The sequence below is a fragment of the Semicossyphus pulcher genome, unplaced genomic scaffold, assembly GCF_022749685.1.
Source record: "Semicossyphus pulcher isolate SPU_LCO1_2020_fin unplaced genomic scaffold, fSemPul1.0.p SCAF_15, whole genome shotgun sequence".
In the NCBI taxonomy this organism is placed as follows: domain Eukaryota; kingdom Metazoa; phylum Chordata; class Actinopteri; order Labriformes; family Labridae; genus Semicossyphus; species Semicossyphus pulcher.
Window position 1 is genome coordinate 26073856 of NW_027211659.1, and position 20795 is coordinate 26094650.

The 20795-nt window shown below is 41.8% G+C and overlaps 1 protein-coding gene across 2 annotated transcripts in view; it reads right to left on the reverse strand.

Moving 5' to 3' along the window:
* Positions 1–20795, reverse strand: part of LOC138592102 (inactive dipeptidyl peptidase 10-like) — a 224796-nt gene that overhangs the window by 41605 nt on the left and 162396 nt on the right. For both annotated transcript variants that reach the window (XM_069662726.1, XM_069662727.1), the window contains exons 4-5: positions 16349–16443; positions 16172–16246 (exon numbers count right to left, since the gene is read on the reverse strand). In XM_069662726.1, coding sequence (XP_069518827.1) covers positions 16172–16246; positions 16349–16443 — 170 coding nt within the window. The remainder of the gene's footprint in view (positions 1–16171; positions 16247–16348; positions 16444–20795) is intronic.

Here is a 20795-nt window from a genome sequence, read left to right on the forward strand (position 1 = left end):
CAATCTCCGGCGCACCAGGTCTATTTTTGACGGAGGCCGCTTCAAGCACGCGTCAAGCTGAACAGAGCAGATCGTTCCAAACAGGAAGTCACACACGAAAACAGCATACAGCATCAAAATAAAACACCATGTACAGACCGGGACAGACTCCCGTTTTTTTCCGTTTTCAAAAAAGAACACTTTTAATTAAGTAGTGTCCTCAACCATGTTAGAAGCACAAAAATCAAGCGTAAGAAGTGGACGTAGCCACTCTGCCACAGACCATTGATTTGTGTTCTATCATTAAAGTTTAGCATTTTGGCGGTTTAGCATGTTGAAGTGTTCAGATTTGGACAAGAAGATGGACGCATATTTTCACATCTCTATCCTGGTTTACATGTCACTGTAGTACTTATAATCACAGGTAAACCCTCCGTAATGCATAACCTGCTTTATTATCTATTTTACTCTGAATGGGTAACTACATTTTAAAATAAACATGATGCTGTATTGAAGAAGACTTTAAACTAGCAATTGAGACCATGAACTCATTAGGAAGATGTTTAAGATGTCGCCCCTGCTGGTCATTACAAAGAATGCAGGTATAAGGGACCTTTGCAGTGGTTTCACTTTTTAAATTAAGACACTGCATAGATTTCTTTTATACAGTTTGTGAGCTGGACACACAGAAGTTACTAACACATCATTCTTTGGCATCAAGGGGCCATGCTGAAAATAAAAGTGCCTTTTTAGTTAGATCGGGCACACCGTTAAATCTGCATGAAGAGTATTGATTTGGAGCAGGAGTTAAAATAAGCTGTGATACGGGCACAGGTCGGTGAATGACTGGAGCTCTTCCCAAAATAGCTTTGACGAGCCAACAAGCGTGGCCTCTTAAACTAAAGAAGAAGTTACTCTGACTCTGATGGCTTATAAATGCTTGTTGTCCCTCGAGTAAGCAGTGAGACAACTTTGTATTTTCACTTTCATTTCGACAGGTTGAAGGGGCATTTTTACCCAGTGGATATAAAAAGATATGCACAGAAAAGTGTTGAGCACGCTCTCAGATTCAAACGGCCCTGATCAGGCAGGTGTTTCTGACTAAACAGGGAGACAGGACGCATTCAAGAGAAACAGCTTAGAGCACTTTTTCATTTTACTGAGGCTATTACTGCAGAAGTATTGTGAGCCCAATGGCATAAAGACCGTTTTAAGCGCTCCCTGCTGCACCTCGAGGGGATGAGCTGCAGGCTACAAGTGCCCGGTGTAATCTTGGAAGGTGTTGTCCATGACAGAGTTCATTTTGGACCATTTCTTCAGGCTGTCTAACCCCACGGAGGCTAAGCCATTTCACTTTTCCCTTTTCTACAAGAGTGTAATGCCTGCTGGCAGCTTGGTGCTGCCTCCTAGCATACAATGGAAGAACATGGCTTGACCTCCTTAATCACTTGTAGGACTAAAAGACATCCATATACAGACACAGAGCTTCATACTGTATATCTTATCAAACAAGTTTTAGACACTTACCTGTGGTGTAGGGAGAAAGTAACAAAGCCAGACTTAATTTGATCATATTCACTTCAATATAAATCACTGAGATTCTATCATACCTGCAATTAAAAGCACCATAGTGAAAATAAAGGTGCTTTTCAACCAAAAGTTCCAGGAACTTCTCTTCAAGGAACTAAATGGTTCCTGTGGCCCATTGTTGTTTGTGTTTCCGCAGCGGCCTCAAGTCCCGGAAGGTTATACAAATCAGGCCAATGAAGAAACTGTAAAAGTAACTGCACTACACGGCCAATCCAGAAGGTGGCGGTAATACACCTATAAGCTGATCTGCCAACCGCCATTAAAACTCAAAGAAGAACAAGGTATCATCATTTCAGCGAGACTACAGTTAGCCTGTTGGCATGGAGGAGGTTCAACATGTGCTGCGAGTACTTGACCAATCAGAAACGATCAGCCCCGCAGGCCCCGCCCTGAAAGTTCCTGGACCTTTGGAAAGTACTACCCCCCTGAGCAGGGACTTTTCAGGGGTCAGTCAATTACCCTGGAACAAAATTTAGACCCTGGTTCCTGCTGTCGAAACACACCTTAAGCTTGAGATATTATGTGCAGCAGTAGGTTCATGTTCCAGTGTAATAAGTATCTGAGTCCTATAGAGAACTGAGTAAATTATCTTTGTCTCTGAAGTGCAGTGTAAGACCCTAACCAGATGTTAATGAAGCTGATGGCTGTTATAAAGACATTATACAAAGAATACAATAGGGCTTTGGATCCCAGCCTAAGCATCCATGAATGGCCCATAACATTAAGCTGGACCATCAATAATACAGACTCTTGTTCAGGGAAAGTAAATTGTTTAGATAGAAGACGATTCACCAAACTCCAAGTGACTCATATCGACTTTATGCAAAGTGTAAGATCCTGAATATACTGCAGCTGACACGGAGGTGGAGCAGCTTCATATAAATTTGCAGGTGCTGTTGCAAATATCCCGCTTTGTTGTGCAGAACTGTGCCTGGAAGTAACTGACTCTCTAAGGTGGTCAGACACATTTCTCACACTCTGACAGGCTGAAACTTCCTCATTTTGTGTCATAAAAAAAACCCAAGTGAGCCCTCAAATGAACTTTCCAGCGATGCTCCATTAAATGAGGTGTAGAGCTCACATGGGAACGCTGACCTTTGTTTCCAGCTCGATGGTAGAACAAAAAAGGTGGTGACATTTCAACACTCAAATACAGCAGCGGCTGAGAAGATGAAAGCGTAGGTGCCAATATAACAGAAAGTTATTAATATTACACGTTTGATCTTTGAAAACACATATTGAACTTCTCTGACAATATGACAACCAGGCTGGGGGTGTGATAGCATTTGTCCTCCAGCATTTGAATTCTTTATATTTTTATGCTTTGCCAAATTTGAATGCACCAAAGTTAGAGTGCAAAATGACTCTCTGTAGACCTGGAAAGGGGATGAATAGCATAAGACACCCATCCATTATCTATACTGTTGATCCTGTTCAGGGGCGTGAGGGGGCTGGAGTCTATCCCAGCTGTCATTGGGTGAGAGCTGAGGTTACACCCTGGAGTGGTCGCCAGTCAGTTACAGGGCTGACACATATATCCCTTTCCCACCGAAATTAGCGCGCTGACGCAGGTTTTTCAGACCCAGGAAGACCTGCTAATAATTGCTGATTGTCTCTTTTCCCATCCTCAGTGAAGTATACCCCTGTTGGCCTCTTTTATACTACGTCACCGTCTGATGTCACAAACGTGCTGGAGACAGGGTTAGTAAACATTGAAGGTGTTACAGTGGTTAGGTCTTTAGAGAGGAGAATAGCATCGCGCCGGAAAGGGGGCGGAGATTAGCGTGTTGACATGGGTTTTGTGTTCCCATCAATGCCGATCGGAGCCCAGGCGATAATTATAATGTGTTCCAGCTCCTTCTGGGGATTCCTGAGGTGTTCCCAGGGCAGAGGAGATGAGTGATCCGTCAAGTGTTCTGTACCCACCCAGTAGATTGTGCTTAAGGTTCGCCGCTATCCACTAGCCTCTGTAACGCAATGCTCACTCTAACTTTAAGGGTCAAGAGTAAAATATATTCCTGCAATTTCCTACCCTTCATCTATGAAAAGGGTAGTTGCTACGGCAATAAGTAAAGAAATTGACCTGTGAGTTTAACAAACTCAAATAATGAAAACAGACTTTTTACCGGTAACTTTTGTTCTGTAACTACTGTAAGAGTCACCTTAGCATGGCCTCTGTCGCCTCTTCTTTTGTAGGTTTGATATGTCTATTGTCATTCGCGGCGCCACTTGACTGGCCTGTCTGTTGAGTTGGTGATTTCTGGGCTTGTGGGTCTAATCTGATAAGAGACCTCAGCAGTCTGTTACCCAGAATTCACCTTTCTTTCTTTTTTCTCGCGTGGTCAGGAGGAATTATTGCAGTCATCTTTTAACATATGGCATGTGACTAATGTAGTGATATTAATTTTGGAGCCAACCATTGAAGTAAACAACTCTATTACACCAGCACCGTGATCTTTGTCTTTACTGCCTCTATTTGTAATTTGTACTGGAAGCGCCTCAGGCTGCAGCTCACTTTAGACGAGAGCTGTGCAGTTTGTGGTCTCCCAGGAGGTCTTATTGTATGACAAGAAACCTCAACACGTGAGTGATTACAGAGGAAAAAACAGCAGACACTTAAGGAGTGTCTTGGGATTGCCACCACAGAAGAAGTGTAACTGAGTCCCCCCTTCCTCTCTGTGGCATCAGCCCACTTATAAGCAAAGAGAAAATCGATGTCCTGCAGGGAGTAACTCCCTGGATGGATCTGTACAGTGGAAAACATGTCGGCCAAATGGCTGCCAAAGGATTACAAAGCTGTGGACTGTAGGGTCTGTGCAGCTGACACTGTCCCCTGAAACCATCTGGTACCATGGCAATGTTGCCTCGAGGAACACTTGAACTTTTGCATCTTCGTGTTTGCGACACTGCACAGCGTCATCACTACCATTTAGAGACTTTCCACACCATTAGTCTGCTCCTAACACAACTTGGGGATGTGTTTCATCTTTGAAGCGTGCGCCAGGATTAAACTCAAAATTTAAATTTCCAACTTCAGAAGGCTGAAGCTGCGTCACAAACTCCCTGGACTGGGAAAAACAAAACTCCACAGATTGCTCTCTAACTCCAATTAAATATGTCAGACACACCATGCCAAGTTTTGACAAGACTCGCATTTTGAAACTAAAAATCTCTCTCTAATTGGCTTCTGCAATCTGAAAAAAGAAAACTACAGACAATTTCAGGGTTTTATTTTTGCAGCCCTTTAAATGGTTTGAATACTGTGCTGAATAAAAGAACTGCTGAGACCTCTGAACAGAGCAACATCACTAGAAGGAGGCAATCTGACGAGTCTAAAAAAATGGTTAATCATAACATATTAAAAGAGCATAATAATGCACAATCATCTCTACAGGTGGGCTTACTTTTAGGCCAAATCCACATCCCTTCCTTTTCATTTTGCGAAACTTAACTCGCTCTGAATATGTCCACGTTTCAGAGACTTTTGAAAAAGCGGCTGATTCTGTGACAGTCTGAAAACTCTCGGGGTGTGATTTAGTCCTTTGGGCATAAACAGAACGTTTGGAAACGACACAGACACCCATCTTCACTTGCTGACTGGAATTTATCAGTCCTGATGTGTCCTTCTCTGATTGGTCACAGCCTAATCACGTAACCGTTCACTGTTTACACGGCCATGTGCATACTCAGTGTACTTAAATAATACATATGATATGTGTTTTTGTGTGTTAAAATGGAAGGAGATAAGTGAAATGTGCTAAAATGCTCCTTTGGATTGTGTTTGTTTGTTTTGAAATGCAGTTTTACATTCAAAATGTATTAGTGTATTTTCTAACTTATTACTTTCATGCCTTTGTTGGAAAGGTATGCCGAGTGGAAGAGCAGGGAAGGTGAGCAGGACGGCACCCAAAAAAGCATATTAGTGTTTCACCGCCAAATGAAAATTCTTACTCATCTGGCTAAATTCTCGCTTCTGTTGAAACTAGTTTGTCTGCTTTAACATCTTGTATTAACTTTTGCATTACAAGAAAACAGTAGTTACTTTGGTCTTAACCAGTCTTTTAGACTCTGAAAAGGGCCGATCTGCTTGATTGACAGGTGTCTCAAGCTATCACAACCAGCTGAGGTGGTAGATTTTTTCTGTTTCCTGCCCAGATGAAGCAGCCAGTGGTGAGCCAACTAAAAGCTATAAAAAATACTTTCAGTCGTAGACTGTATAAAAAGATGGCCGACATGACAGCTCCCTAAAAGTGAAGCCAAAACCCTCTCTATCGCCCCCTGCTGACTGGCTGCAGTATAGCTCATAAAGCCCGCCTCCTCCATGTTAACAGATAGGACATGAGTCAAACTATAAAATCAAAATACACGTCAAATACATTTTTCTCAAACATGGTTTCTGTCATTATAGTTAGTTCTTATCATGCTGATTTATGTCCAAGTGTTTATTTTTCTGACAAGTTTATTTTTAATTAGTTATTTGAAGCTGTAAAAAGGGGGTGTGGCCTCATGACTGACAGCTCTCGGGCTCCTGCAGCGTTCTGTTCCTGAGAAGCAGAGTAGAGGAGGAACGGCGAGAGGAGACGTAACTAACACTAACACTACTGAACTTTCCATAAGCGTGAACATCTGCGTCAGGCCAACACAAGAAGCTGCTCTGCTGCAGACTGAGCCCACCTGAGGGCTCCAACACGTCGAGGCCACAAGGTAAATGTGTGTTTTGGGTAGAGGAAGGGGCGGGGCCACCAGCGGGCCTGTACTGCACAGACAGAATACGGAGGTGTTTTGGCTTCTCTTCATGAGAGGAGGCGGAGACGTGTCTTCTATCTTTAATTATAGCTTTCAGTAACTATGGGCAAAGTCACAGATATTATGTCTTATATCTTTAATTTATATTCCTATCACACTGTGTATAATTTCTCACATTGCAAAAAGCAAGGACATTCATTTCAGTTGGCATTTTCACCTGTTGTGTTGTCATTGCTTCTGTGACTCTCTCTCTCCTCCCTTTGTTTTATTCTGCATTCATGTTCAGAGTACGTTCAACATGTCCAACAGCATGCAGAGGCTTTCAGAGACACAGTCAGGAGCGCTGGTGCTGCTCTTTAACAACCAAATCACAAGGGCCAACTGTTTGTATTGTGTTGGTAGGATTGTGTATCACCATTCCCTGCAGCAGTCACCATTCAAACAGGCTCATTTAAATGTATTTACAGACAAACAGAATATAACAAATGCTGTTTTGGGACACAGGTGGCCTCTTTCCACCATAAAACTCTACATCAGTGGAAATATGTGTTTATTTTACGATAATACCAGGTGAGCAGAGATAGTCTCTTTTGTTTTCAGCATCTGAGACTCCCTGCTTGGCTTCAATACACATCTCTCTTGTTCCTAAATCAGCAGATACGACTCGTGTTGTAGGAGTATTATTTTTAGGACAACCCCGTTGGCATTCTTCAGGACACTCTTAAGACAAAGCTGTCTGAAAACGGCTTTTCAATTTTCATATTGACAGCCAGGAACAAGCAGAAATACAGCAGCAGCGTTACAGAAAAATACTGAACAAATGCAAGCGTACAATCCATTTATGCCTTGGCATGCAAACAATAGAGGCTGTCACTCAGAGTCACAATCAGTCAGCTTCAAACCCACACACTTCTGTCTCTTTATAGCTTTAAGCTAATAAGTATGTTTTTTCAGCAGAATTGGAACAGATAATGTGCACATAAAGAGAGACAGGACATGTAACAAACGTCTCCCAGCAGATCTGAATGCCGTATGTGTGACTGAAAGCATCCGCGAAGGTGACAATAGATGAAACTTATAAATTGCACAGGGAAAAGTCACAAGGCTGCAAGGATTTACGCTGACAAAAGCATTACAAGATGTCTACAAGGCTGAAAAACACAAGCCTGCATGTTGTCAGCAGTGACAAACAGGAGTCCCCGAGATTATGAGCTTTTATCGAGCTTAATCACTGCCAGGTACAGATGTAGTCGGATAGCGCTGTGTAATCCTGCAGACAGGTGAAGCCAAAAGAAGCTTTTTCCAACACCTTGTAACAGGAGACTCCTTCACTCACGTCAGAGCAGATCCATGGAAGCAGCTCGAAGCGGCGCAGTTTATGAAGAACAAAGAAGGCTGAGGTATGAAGCAGAACTTCTCAGTTCAAAGCCTGCACGGGATCAAAGTGTGTGATTAGCAGGAGACTCGTTTGCTCATTGGAGAGCAGATCCAGGTCCCTTTGTTATTCTTTTCATCGTTCATTACAGGTTAAGATTAACAGCACGCTCACACTGCATGGCAGACCTCATAGATCAAAGACTGGGATTACAAGAAACTCACTTTAATACCAAAGAAAATAACACTTCCAAACACAAACGTGAGAAGAAATCAAACAAAATAATCCTTTTTTGTATGCTTTTTGAATCAAGCAAAACACAAGATCCTAACATTGCCCGCTGACGCTGCGTTACTCTGCAGCATCAACACATTTTTCACAGGATTCATATTTATGTTAAACATTTATCTGCTCTCGTTGCATGAAGAAAGCAATAACAGAACTGCTTTGTTGTCATTCATTGACCTCATGTCCTTTGCGTAGATATTTATCCGATTGATTACATATATTCAAATAAGAGGCAGCTCTCCAACGTCATAACCGTGCAACAGGCCTGTAACAGAGGTCACGGTGAGGTCATGTCCTGCACATCACATATCGTTACATCTAGACTTTTTAAATATACAAGGGGAAGATCAGGGAAAAATTGTTTCAGCTCGGATATTAATGATGAAAACCACAATATTTTGGATCCTTATACAGGTGCTTTGAGTCGCCAAACCTGACCTACAAGAGCTAATTGTGTTTTAGTTGCCAGAAGTAAATAAAAGTAACAAACATTTATGGCTACTGCGTTAGCTCAGTTCGTGGAGCGGACGTCCCGCGTGTAGAGGCCACAGTCCTCGATGCATTGCTCGCAGAGTCGACTCCTGTCTGCCGATCATTTGGTGCATGCCATCCCCTCTCTCCTCCCCACATGTCCTGTCTCTGTTCAGCTGTCTTATCAATAAATAATTTTGAAAACAGTAACAAACATTTTGCTGTTCAATATCAATGTTTTAATCTTGGCAACTATTTTGTGTGCTACAAGGTTTGTTTATTACAAAAAAATTGATGTACATAAATGAAGTATTTGGGAGACACAAGCTTTATGTTGTGCAGATCATAAACACAAATCAATAAGGATTTTTAGAAGAAAACTCTGTAACCTATACGCACAAATAATAACAATAACAATAACTTCGCTTGTCTGGCATCTCATCTACCATTTACTGAAGAATTAAAAAGCCTGACTGCTGTGGGAACAAAAGATCTTCTACATCTCTCCGTCCTGCAGCGAAGAGAGAGGCGCCGTCCACCACCGCTGTTTCTTTGGTCCATGGAGGTGTCATGAATTGGATGATCCGTGTTGTTTAGAACGGCCTCGACCTTCTTCACATGATTGAAGTCTCCTGATATTAAAGTGCCTCAGGCTGTTGAGTCTGTGTCCTGGCAAATATTTCATGGAGAACTTCACATGGAACTTCAGCCTTGGGTGGGATGTACACCAGTACTGTAATGATATGACTGAATTCTCTTGGTACACAGTATGGTCGCACACCAACTGCCAATAACTCAATATCTGGACAACACACAACACAGTCTGTACAAACTGTGATTCCTCAGTAGGTCTTCCTCTTTCTCTTTCCCAAAACAATTATGCATCCCAAACACAATGAGTCACTACACTATGAACTGCATACATAAACAAACCCTGTTTAAACCTGACCCTGTCCCATGGGAGGTAGTAAATATGATGCTTGCAGGCGAGTTTAAACAGACTCCTTCCCTTCAGTTTATGCACCAATAAAGGGATCATTTAATATTAAGAGTCCATATGACGGGTACTATGAGGGCAAACCCAAGTGCGCCCTCAAGACATCCGTCGCAGTAATCAGTATAAAATAGTAATTAGAATGAAACTCATGAAACTAAATAACAGCAGCGTTATGGGTGTGCACTCGCTGTCTTGTATCTCTGACAGATTCCTCTGGATGTTTCAGGCCAGCTCGGCTTCTGTCGTTCTCGTGTTGTTGTGGAGAGATGAAACGTTTGGCCGATTTCAGCTTCATTTGTATCTCAGGCAAAACTCTGCCGGGAATAAGATACAAACCGTCGTCAGCTCTTCGCACCGCTGTCAGCAGCGTCCGTGCAGGCTGAACTCAAACATCATCAATTATACAGACAGCACGAACATTTCACTACCTGACAGAGCATCGAAGACGATCAGCTCTGCACATCCAGAGCTGAACTCTGACTTTAAAAGTTTAAAGTTAACAAGATGAGAACTGTTCCTTTTTCACGGTGCACGGTTTGTATGTTTAAACATTAAAGCCAGAATTTAAAATGTGAATGCCAAAACATCAGATTGTAATTTATGCAAATCTTCATTCAGTGATGTGATTTATGTTTGGCTTCTCTCAAAGGGGGCTGGAATGTGTCCCATGTTATGTGGGAGACAGTCAGAGACGCTCAACGGGTTGTAGGTCAGAGGGATACAAGAGATTCACATTGCTGTTAAAGCTTATGACGTCAATATTCTGCATTTATATGACTTCAAATCAACGCATAAAGTCTAAAACCAAAAAATGATTCATCTGACAAGAACCGTGTTTGTCAGCCTGATTTCTCTTTCCCTCTCATTAGAGGCCAAAAACATTTGGCTTGGTCAGTGGCCTAATGCTTTAAAACATAAGCTGGAGGTGCCCCTCTGCTGTTTTTATTCATGCCTTTATAGGATCATGAAAGCTGTAGAGAATCGGGGTTAAGACGGAGGGGGCGACATGCAGCAGGCCAAAGGTTAGAATCAATCCTGGGGACTAACAGGTGAGCAACCAGGGCGCCCTGTATCTCTGCAGTATACTCTCAGATCCTCTGTGAGGTCTGCTGAGTGTCGGTCGACGGCGAAGCATTTGTCAAACACTGGTGTTAGTCTTACATAATGGATGACATCACTGTGGCTACATCCCCATCTCACCCTGCATTACTGGGCTCTACAGATGGCGACAGTACTCGATTTGGGAGGCCTAACACAATCCACAATCCATCAGATCTGCTGAATCTTTAGACACTTTGAAGAAGTTGATAAAAACTTGTTTTGTTTTTGTTTATACAGTCTGTTTTTTATTCCTGTGTTTGTGAAGCACTTTGTAACATACTTACTTACGTCAGTGGTTTCAAGCTAATATCATATTACAAATTACAAAGACCAAGTAACTTTTGTCAACCACATTTCTGCTTAATGTGAGTCTTGTCAGGAGTCATTGTAGCTTTGTTGAGTTTTAGGTTTGTGTTGTTGTGATCAGATGTTGTGTCGCTTTGTCTCCTGAGTTCTTGTTTTTAGTTCTGTATTTAGTTTATTCTGTGTTCTTGTCATTTAGTCTTGTTAAGTTATGTATTTAATTTGTGTGTCATGGGTTAGATCACTTCCTGTTTTACTTTGTCACCTTAGGCTCTTCTCATTTCTCAGTTTGTACCTCCTCGAGTCCTTTCCTCGACTCCTCTCCTCGCGTCTTAGTCCCTCCCACCGGAGATGCGAGCGGAGGAGGCGAGGAAGAGACACGAGGAGAGAGGAGTCGAGGCAACAGACATTTAACAACATGAGACATCCCTGCTTCAGAGGCGTCATATAAAAGCGACGTCAATTAAATATGATGTGTGGCACAGCTGCATCATCTGTCTGTTTTGTTACAGCCGGCTGTTTTTATGATCTCTGTCAGCAGAACAGTGTTTATGACAAGTTACTTTTAATTCACTTCACAACGTGGCAGAATGTGACGTGAATGTACAGATGTCATACATGTTTATTTTTTAATTCAACACACACACACAAATAAGAGGAACATTTATTATAATCCTCAAGCATAACTACGTGGCACCAACAATCGTGCCCACAGATATTAACTGTCCAGTGTCCGTTTTACGCACGCACGTGAGCACACAGCCGTGTGATCCAGCAGCAACAACAAGTAAATAAACATTTACAGCCGACCTTTCTCTGATGGTCAGCACACAGAACTTTAATAAACACGAGATCCTGTCCGGCTCGACGGCGTGTCTGCAGATTTAAATAATTAATGAGTTACCTGCTGTGCCTCGCGCGTAAATGTTACGTTTTGTTTCTGCTCAAAAACAGTCAATACATGAACATCAGGCTGTGGGAACTTAAGATAAAAAGTCCACGCCTACACCAGTTCTTATTTTGTAGGAGACAATTTGTCTTCTGGTTTTGATGAAGAAATAGCAACGTGTGGACATGCTGTGGGTTAGGCTGGTGGCCTCAAGTCCCTCGTGCTGGTCCACTTCCTGCCTTCCTGTGTGTTTCCCGCTTGTTTGATTCTGTGCCCCGCCCTGATTGTTTTCACCTGCCCCCTTGATTGTCTCACCTGTGTGTGATTAGCCTCGCTTCCTAGTTTATTTAGTCTCTGTGCTCGCCTGTCTCGGTGCTGCCTCATCGTCGTGTTACCTGTGGAACTTTTGTCATCCTGACCTGTGAAACCGTCGTCTGTCTGTGGATTTACCTGCTTCCTTGTGGCTCCCTGTGATTGTTACCTGTTGGTTCTTTTTTCCTTTGGATTAATTTCACCTGGACACTTTCTAAGTAAGCCTGTGTTCTGCCTTGTTATTTTCCTTTAGTTTATTAAACCTCATATCTCTGCATCTGGGTCCTTAACATTTTTTTGTTTGAACATTAAACCATGACAACTTTAGGCTTTTAAACTTTGCGAGTTTGTGTACAAACATTTTCAGACTTTCTGGTTGTTGCTCCGACTAAAAAGGGTTTGAGTATTCCCAGTCTGAAACGTTTTCTTCCCAACACCACATGAACGCAGGAGTATTTACAGTCTATTCTTCCAGGAGACACTCTGCAGTCACCGCTCCATCAGCTGAGGAGGATGTGTCTCTCTCTTAAACTGGATCCATTACAGTTTTCCATTTCTGCTCAGCTATTGTCAAACATTCTTCACTGCGTTCTGTGTTTTCACACTGTGTACTGAATGAATTTGTCCTTTCACCATAAAAGTAAAGTTGAATTGAAAAGTTTTGAAGTGAAAAAATCTACTTGAACTGTTGTAACTAAAGTTAGAAATATAACATTGTTACACCTGAACCCAACAAACAATGTAAGAATGAGAAATATAGAAGAATCAAACTCACGTCCCTTCTGAGACGCTGAAATTGGGCACATTGGTAATGAATGTTTTATTTCATTCAGTGCAGTGGAGATGAACCTATTAGAAAAGTAATTTATTTTTCCAATAAGAGCTGCTGTTATTACTCTTCAAACACGTGTCAAGCTCGAGGATGCTGGTTTGTTTGGCGCCGTGCTGCCAGGTGGACAACATGAAGAGCTACAGAGACTAATGCAGGACGATTGGGTAACAGTGTGTTTTACTATACAGTCTCAAGTCTTTGACATAAGATCTGTGAGTGGAATATAACACACAAGATAATGCAATCAGCACCGTTTTTAGAGGTTAATTAAATCAAGACAAATGTGAGTTTTGTTATTTGTGGGTCAACAAGTCGACTCTGCTGCGGATCGGCCTCAAATCGAATCATCAGGCAGTCAGGTCTGAGGAATATCACGTGTCATGTCCACATTGAACTACAAGCTCTCATTCAGGCTTCAGTCAGGCTTCAGTCTGTCCATCTGCTGCAGAGCTCACACAGTAGTCTTTAAGAACTAGATTAGCATTAGGCTAACAGTATAGTTTCTTCCTTCAACATGACCTTGTGCTAAAAATAAACCGGGCTTGTGGCTATTGGCCGCACTGTCTAACCCATCATGCACAATATGCAAATCACTTCTGATTAATTGCCTTGTCACTAATCCTCACAGTTGATCCCTTCCAGAGTGGAGGGTCTTATTTGCATATCTCATTTTGCATCTACTCCTTTCTGATGGAAAGCTGGTAATTATGGCTCAAGCTCGCCCCGCTGCTCTGTTACTGAATGAATGTGACCTGACAGTCGCACAAGGGCCACATGGAATTTTAATCACCCCCCCCGACCCGGGCGCTTGTCAAAATGTATACAGAGAGCACCAGAGCGCTGTGGTGCACATGTTTATTCAGACCTGAACATTTATTTCTACCAAATGTGATGAGTGGCAGAGGAGCTGGTGCCAGAATGTGTGGTTGTTTTTCAAAATAAAAGCATTCATAAATTCATTCCACAGAAGTAATAGAAAGATGGAATAAAAATAAAACTTAATGTGTAACCTGATTATTAGACAACTACAATTACTTGTGGCGCCATCTTTACCTAACTACAGTGACTGACACATACATCCTGTCAGCGGCACCTTCAGTTCACACTGACGCAGTAAAGGTTGCTGGTAGCACTCTCTGACACATTGCAATTAACGAAATATGTCAATTTAAGAGTTGTTTTGAAATGTGATGGCGATGATTCATAGGTGAGTGTGAGCTCTCTCAGACCGACTATTAACCTTACATTGGTGTGAGACACTGGTCTTCATATGGCACAACTTTAGCAAACATGACATTTGTACATGTTTGACATTGTCATGACGTGGAATTCCAGTGACAAATGGCAGCTATGATAACGCTAAACAAACCCTAAAGCTCAACCTCACCCCAAAACATACACAGACAGAATGTGGAGATGCATGAGAAACATAACTTTAGCATAAGCTGTAAGAAGCCCTGTATTTGACTGCCAATCAGTCTAGTGTGTACCCTGCCTCTCACCCAATAACAGCTAGAATAGGCTCCAGTTCCAGATAATGGATGGATGGATAGACAGACGGAAAGATAAGCTGTAAAATATTCCTCCTGTTTACCTTCTGCACAAATTAGTACAAAAGGTCAGGTTGTGTGCAAATCCCCTAATAATACAACGATGAATAAATGTCAGATGTGTTACATTAATGCAAACACTCATCTAACAGGAAATGGCTGCAGGCTTAACAGATCAAACCTCATTATACATACATGATTGAAAAATGTTTCACAAGATACACGGGATTATGAGAAGAGACCGAGTACATTTGATTTTTCCTCCCTGAAGTTATTAATGCAACAATCTGACATATTTCTCATCCAAAGCCAACAATTTGCCACGTCCATTAGCTCTACAGATCCTACAAGGACATCTGCAATGCCTGTCAAACTGATCACCAAAGCATTGATCACATAGTGTGACAGAATTAACAAGGGCCATTAACACAGGCACAAGTCAAGTTGTCAAGAGCTAATAGCTAATTCTGCACCCAGCTAATGAAGAAGCATCCTTAGTGTATTCAAAGCCCCCCTCCAGGTAAAATCCAGAGTTTAACCTTGTAAACATCTCCATGTGCTGTTCTTCATGTGCTACAAGACATATCAGGGACAACATCAGCATCATCTCCATGGCTGGGCCTGTCTGCTGTTAAACTGCAGTGTACCAAGGACAGGCTGAACAACACGTTTTCAGATTGGCAGGTTTGAGACGTCACAAACCTAAGGAGCCAATCCCGTTAATGGACGGGGCGACGCTATGCATATCATTATGTGTAACCTAAGTTTTGCAAACTCACTACTGACTACTATAGTTAACGTTACTACTACTGATTACTACATTTCAAGCTTGCTAAGTTTTAACAAGTTGCCACTAAACGATTGCAGAGATGTTTTTTGTTTTCGCGACGGAGGGGGCGGTTTGAAATGTGCACAGTGGGCGGGGCCTATGCAGATTCAGGAATTTTTAATGAGGGAGAAGGAGGGGATGCCTTGGGAGGATTTTTACGAGGTAATTAAACGATTTTGCAGGCAAAACATATCAAACACGATTTATTATTTCAAGCAGAGCATTTTAAATGTCTTAAAACATGACTGCAGCTGCTCTTTAACATTTCCATACTTATTATTTTGGGGAACTGGGAAGTTTAAGGCTGATAAAAAAAACTCCTCAGCTCTTCAAAAGGTAGTTCAACATCTAGGATTAAATCTTGAGTTCCAATGATATAATACCACCTAAAATACTATATATTCTGAGGCATACAAAGGTGGCATTCTGCATGATGAGTGCATCTTCTTAGGAAACTTTAACTGCATTTTCCTGGTACTTCTAAATCCACCTTGTGACAACTATGCACAAAACAGCTGTCTGTGTACAGTACAATACGTCATAACACCAGGGCCTTACGGGTGCAGTTTAAAGCTCCTTTGAGGAGTTTGAAGTTGTTTTCAATGTCTGACTGCTGGCAGGGGGGAAGCATGTACATGACAAAATCAGCAAAGAGATAAGAGGTATGGCTTTGTCCACAGGGGGCGCCACAATCAACACAAACCAAAAGTTCCTCACAGGAGCTTTAACGTAAACGAATAAAACCAACTGAACAGATTCCTCAACATTTAATCTCACATAATCAGAGTGTAGACCCCCCATATAGAGGCAGGTCTGAGTGGACTATGACACAAACATGATATTAAAATGATGTCTGCTGTTTTCACTGCAAAAACACTTTCATAGAAGTGCTGCTAATATGAAACTCACCTGTTTCACGTCATAAGCGAAGAGAACATATTTCAGGTCAGGGGAGAGAGAATACTTGTCCACGTTGAAATTTACCTGGCAGGAGTTAGACAGAAAGAAAGAACGTTAAATATTGATTGGTGTTTTTGTTATGATCCTGATAATCTAACATACAGTGAGACAAACTAATCTACTTACGAACGTTGTGTTTGTCAGGACAATCTCGGTCTCGTTTGTGAGGATGTTGAACCTGATGACGTGGCCGTCACTGTTTCTGTAGATGACTTCAGAGTCTGTGTAGAAACACAGAGAACAAAGCAGAAACGTCTGAATGAAGGAAATTGAATTCTGAAAGCTGTCCTGAAAGAAACATGGCAGAGAAACACTTCAAAGCAAAAGCAGACTCTATTTAAAATGCAAAGATGTCATTAAAAACAAATACTTTGTAAGCCCCATTGTTCACTCGCGCAGTAACAAAGCAGCAGACAGGCAAACAGGCTCAAGTTTGTGCCACTCTAATCTAATGTGTTTAAATGTGAGAACAAAAAATAGTCAATCAGTAAAAAGGACTTCATTTTTCATCTTCTAGGTGACGGCGTGCTCTGTGTTGATGTTTCGCTTGGCACCAGCAGGATAAAGCTTTTGTGCAGAGCTGGGTTGCTTGGATGTGACAGCATTGTTTGTTTTGTGTCAAAGACAAACAGGCCGACACATCAGATGTCATGGTACAGGAGGTCATCATGAGCAGGAATACCTCAAACTAAATTTAAAGGTTTATTTTTTCTTCTCAAAGTTTGGGAATTGGTCCAGTAGACAAGGACTGCAACGGCTGCAACATACAGAGGGAAAACTGCCAAAGTAAGCACATTTTATTGTTTGTTTGATTGAAGAAAAATACCTTTTTGTTAAAGAGCAAAGTGATTTCTATTACAACCAGAAACAACTATTTCATCACTCTTTTTGAAGCCACCAGACTCTATTGACAAAACCAGCAGTTTTGCCTCCAAGAGCAGGAGTTGCTTGCCCACTTCTGCCTCCATTGGTTGTCTTTTGTGTGATATTGTGAACGATACAAATATTAAGTTTTGTATGAACAAAACATTTTAATCGGCAAAGTCACAGTTACACAAACAAAGTCAGTGATCAAGGCAGCGCGAGACAATCAGCTCGTGTTCTGAAAGGTAAAATAAGGCTCTGAAGACAGCGATGTCACGGCTGTTTCTGGTTTCAGAAAACATCTTTTCTCTTTAATCAAAAGATCTGCGTCTGCAAGGATCCTTTCTGTAATGATGTTAGACACTTTGAACAACAACGTGTACTGCTAGTGGCAAACACAGATGTTTGCGGACAATGTGTTTGTATATGACAAAGGAATGAAACTAAGAAATGAGAACGAGAAACCGTTGAACAGTAATGGGAGTAAAAAATTGAGCATAACTTCAATAAGATATTACACAACCTATTGTTTGAAGATACATTGATGTGCGATACTAAGCAGAACAATAAAGTCATTTAGTGTCCTGAAGTCTTAAAGGGCCAGTTCGCCGATTTTTAACCTCAGTCCTATCATGCTATCACGGGGAGCTAATGCCATTATAGTAGAAAAAAATGCAGTTTCGCTCTGTGCCTTTGGAGGACGCTATCAGCTTCTCCAATGGGCCCTGGAAAACCTCCGCCAGACTACGTAAAACGCGTAGATTCGTTCAGATTCTGTCCCGCTCTAAGCCGTTGCCTGCAGTGAAAACGGGAGTATTTCACTCCAGCATCTCTCGCTGGGCCATTCCTTTTAGAGGGAGGGGCACAATGCATGCTGGGTGTTGTAGGAATGTAGAATGGGCGAAACTACAAGCTGTTTGTACAACTTTCTCCACAGCTATGCCACCAATTTCAAATATTATTGCTTCTATCGATTACAGAGAACACCAGCTTTGACTGACAGTGGCTTTTTCAAGGGGCGAACTGCTCCTTTAATGGACTGTAATGGTTGTTGGAAACTACAGAGCATTAAACAATATTATTATTTGCTGTGTTTTAATTGCTTCCACTAAAGACACAGAGACCACAGAGAGGTAAACAAAATCGACCGTCCCTCCAAAATGACGAGTCTCACATGGGATCATTTCCATCAGAAATATCACAATAATGTTATTTGATGTCTGCTGGTGCTGAAGTCAAATCAGTGAATGCCTAAGAGTCAGAATGAATACTTAGCCGTGATGAAAAGGAGCTCACTGCTGTGATCTTTAAAACATTACCATAGGTCTCTGCTCTGCTTCGCTCTTGTCTCCTTAAATAATGAAATGTTCGTAACGAAAAAAGAACAAGCTCAGACTCTGATGTATAAGTAATGTCCTACGTCTGTAACCCCATGAATAATGAAAGGCTCCGGCTCTTTTCTACCACGCTTAAGCAACTAAGGTGGACTCGTGTGGATTGGGTAATGTTCACTGTACACGCCACATGCAACCAGCTCAGCTTCTCTCTGCGTTATTTTAAGGTGAGTAGTCATGATATTTCCCTCACATGAAGGCATTACAGCAGAAATTAAGCTTATACCAAGAAATATATTTCTGTGGCCAAAACTGAGCTTCAGTTAAATACAGGATTGATAAAAAAACATGTTGAAAGCAGCAGTGGGAGTAAAAAGGGGAAGTGGTGTCCTTGTATGACAGCTGCACAAACACGATTGTAGGTTGGGCCTCGTGCAGGGACACTCACATTTGTTTTTAAATGTCACATATGAGTGATTCAACATTTTTCCTGTACTTCAAATGTTCGCTTTTTTTCTGCAAGGAAAAATCATTTGCTTGAGTCCAGGTTCATAATGCTGATAGCGTGCATACATATGGATATTTAACTTAACATTAAATATATTACTATAGGGTAGTGTGTGTGCAAAATTATGTCCGCATCATCATAATCTGGTCTGTTAATCTACGGAGAGGCATATTTTATTAGAGCTACTTATGCAGCAGCCTCTCTGTCCAGTTCGATCCTCTTCTTTACCCACTTCTATAACATCATCTGAGGCTTTCAATCTCTAGCTGTACATCTCTCTGACTGTCATGTCCACCATAACCACTTCTCAAGGACCACTTTTGGCTTTAACAGCCTTTAATAGCGTTCAACTTTCTGTCAGTCTGTTCTCTCTTTATGTTTCTGACTGGCACATTACACGGCTGCTCTGATGACGCATCATCAGCAGCTATTTTCATCCTTAACGTCCTCTACAACCATCACTGAAGCTGCTGAAGGTTGTCATTTTGTGTGATTTCTTTTGTGTTTCTTATTTATGTATTTTGGCCCTTAATGCCTTTATTTAGAGAGAGAGTACAGTGGATAGTGTCGGAAACAGGGACAGACACAGGTCAGGGGACCGAGGGCGGGAGATAAAGCCAGGGCCAGGATCGCAACATCTGCACCTGGGACGCGTGATTCAACCACTGAGCTAAACCGGCGCCCCTGTGTGTGTTTTGATTTCTGATGGCAGGGCGCTAAGTTCTGCAGTGTAACATTTGTTAACAATTCTGTGAATGAAGCACAAATGGCTGACTGATTATCAAGTCTAACAAACAAGTAGCATTCATCACACCAGAATATTTGTGCTAGGAGAGTTTGGTCAGTGTGATGTGAAACAAACAGTACAAAACATATTTTGCATGAAGGAGGCCCATTGTAAAACAGTTTTAGAGACAAAGTCAGTTGAGGGACACCATAAGAAACAAATTCAGCACGTCAATGAGGATTACAGTATACATATACATCTATCTATCTATGTATATATATATATACATATATATACATATATATACATATACATACATATATATATATATATATATATATATAAATATATACGCGTAATAGACGTAAAGGAAAAAGGGGGAAAGAAGAGACACTTGAGATAAGAGTTCTGTTTTCCATCAGAGGTTGAGCTTAACATAAACACAGGCGCACTTTCACGGGTATGTCCGATCCGTCGGTTGCTAGCTTAAAAGTTAGCTAGTCAGCTAGCTAATAGAGTTGGTACACCAGCATGAATAAACATCAGCAGTCCACAATTGATATGGCTTTCTATCTGAACACACGTCTATGAAAACAGGATCTGTAGGCCAGGGTTAGGGTTAGATAAGATACTGTTATCCTGCTAGATAGGAAGCACTCTGTAGTCCAAGTAGGTAACAACCGTTGACGTTTGAGCAAGCTTTTTTAGCATGCAGGAACACGGCCATGTGGAGAGCAAACAGGAACAAGGCTGGTTGCTGTTTCCTGCTTTGTGTTGCTTGGAGAAAATTCACAAGTCTAGCTGGCTTTCACATCCAAAACTGGTTGCAAAGCTTTCAACATAAAAATTCAACAGCATGATTGCAGCTGATGTGAAACATAGCAAGACTAGGTCCAAACCTATGTGGCTGACCGCATCAGGTCAATGTGCGCTTTGTGGGCAATGTGTACATTATGTCCTTAAGCTGATGACAGGCCGATGACAACGTGTTTGAAAGCAGGTGTCCGCTGCGGACGTAGGTGAGGACAGCGGACGAGCAGTGGAGGAGCAGCCCCACCTGCTCCCTGAACAAAGTATCCAGAGCCGTATAGACAGAGAGTCGCGTCAGTGGAGGTCAAATCTGCTCCATAATCTGCCATT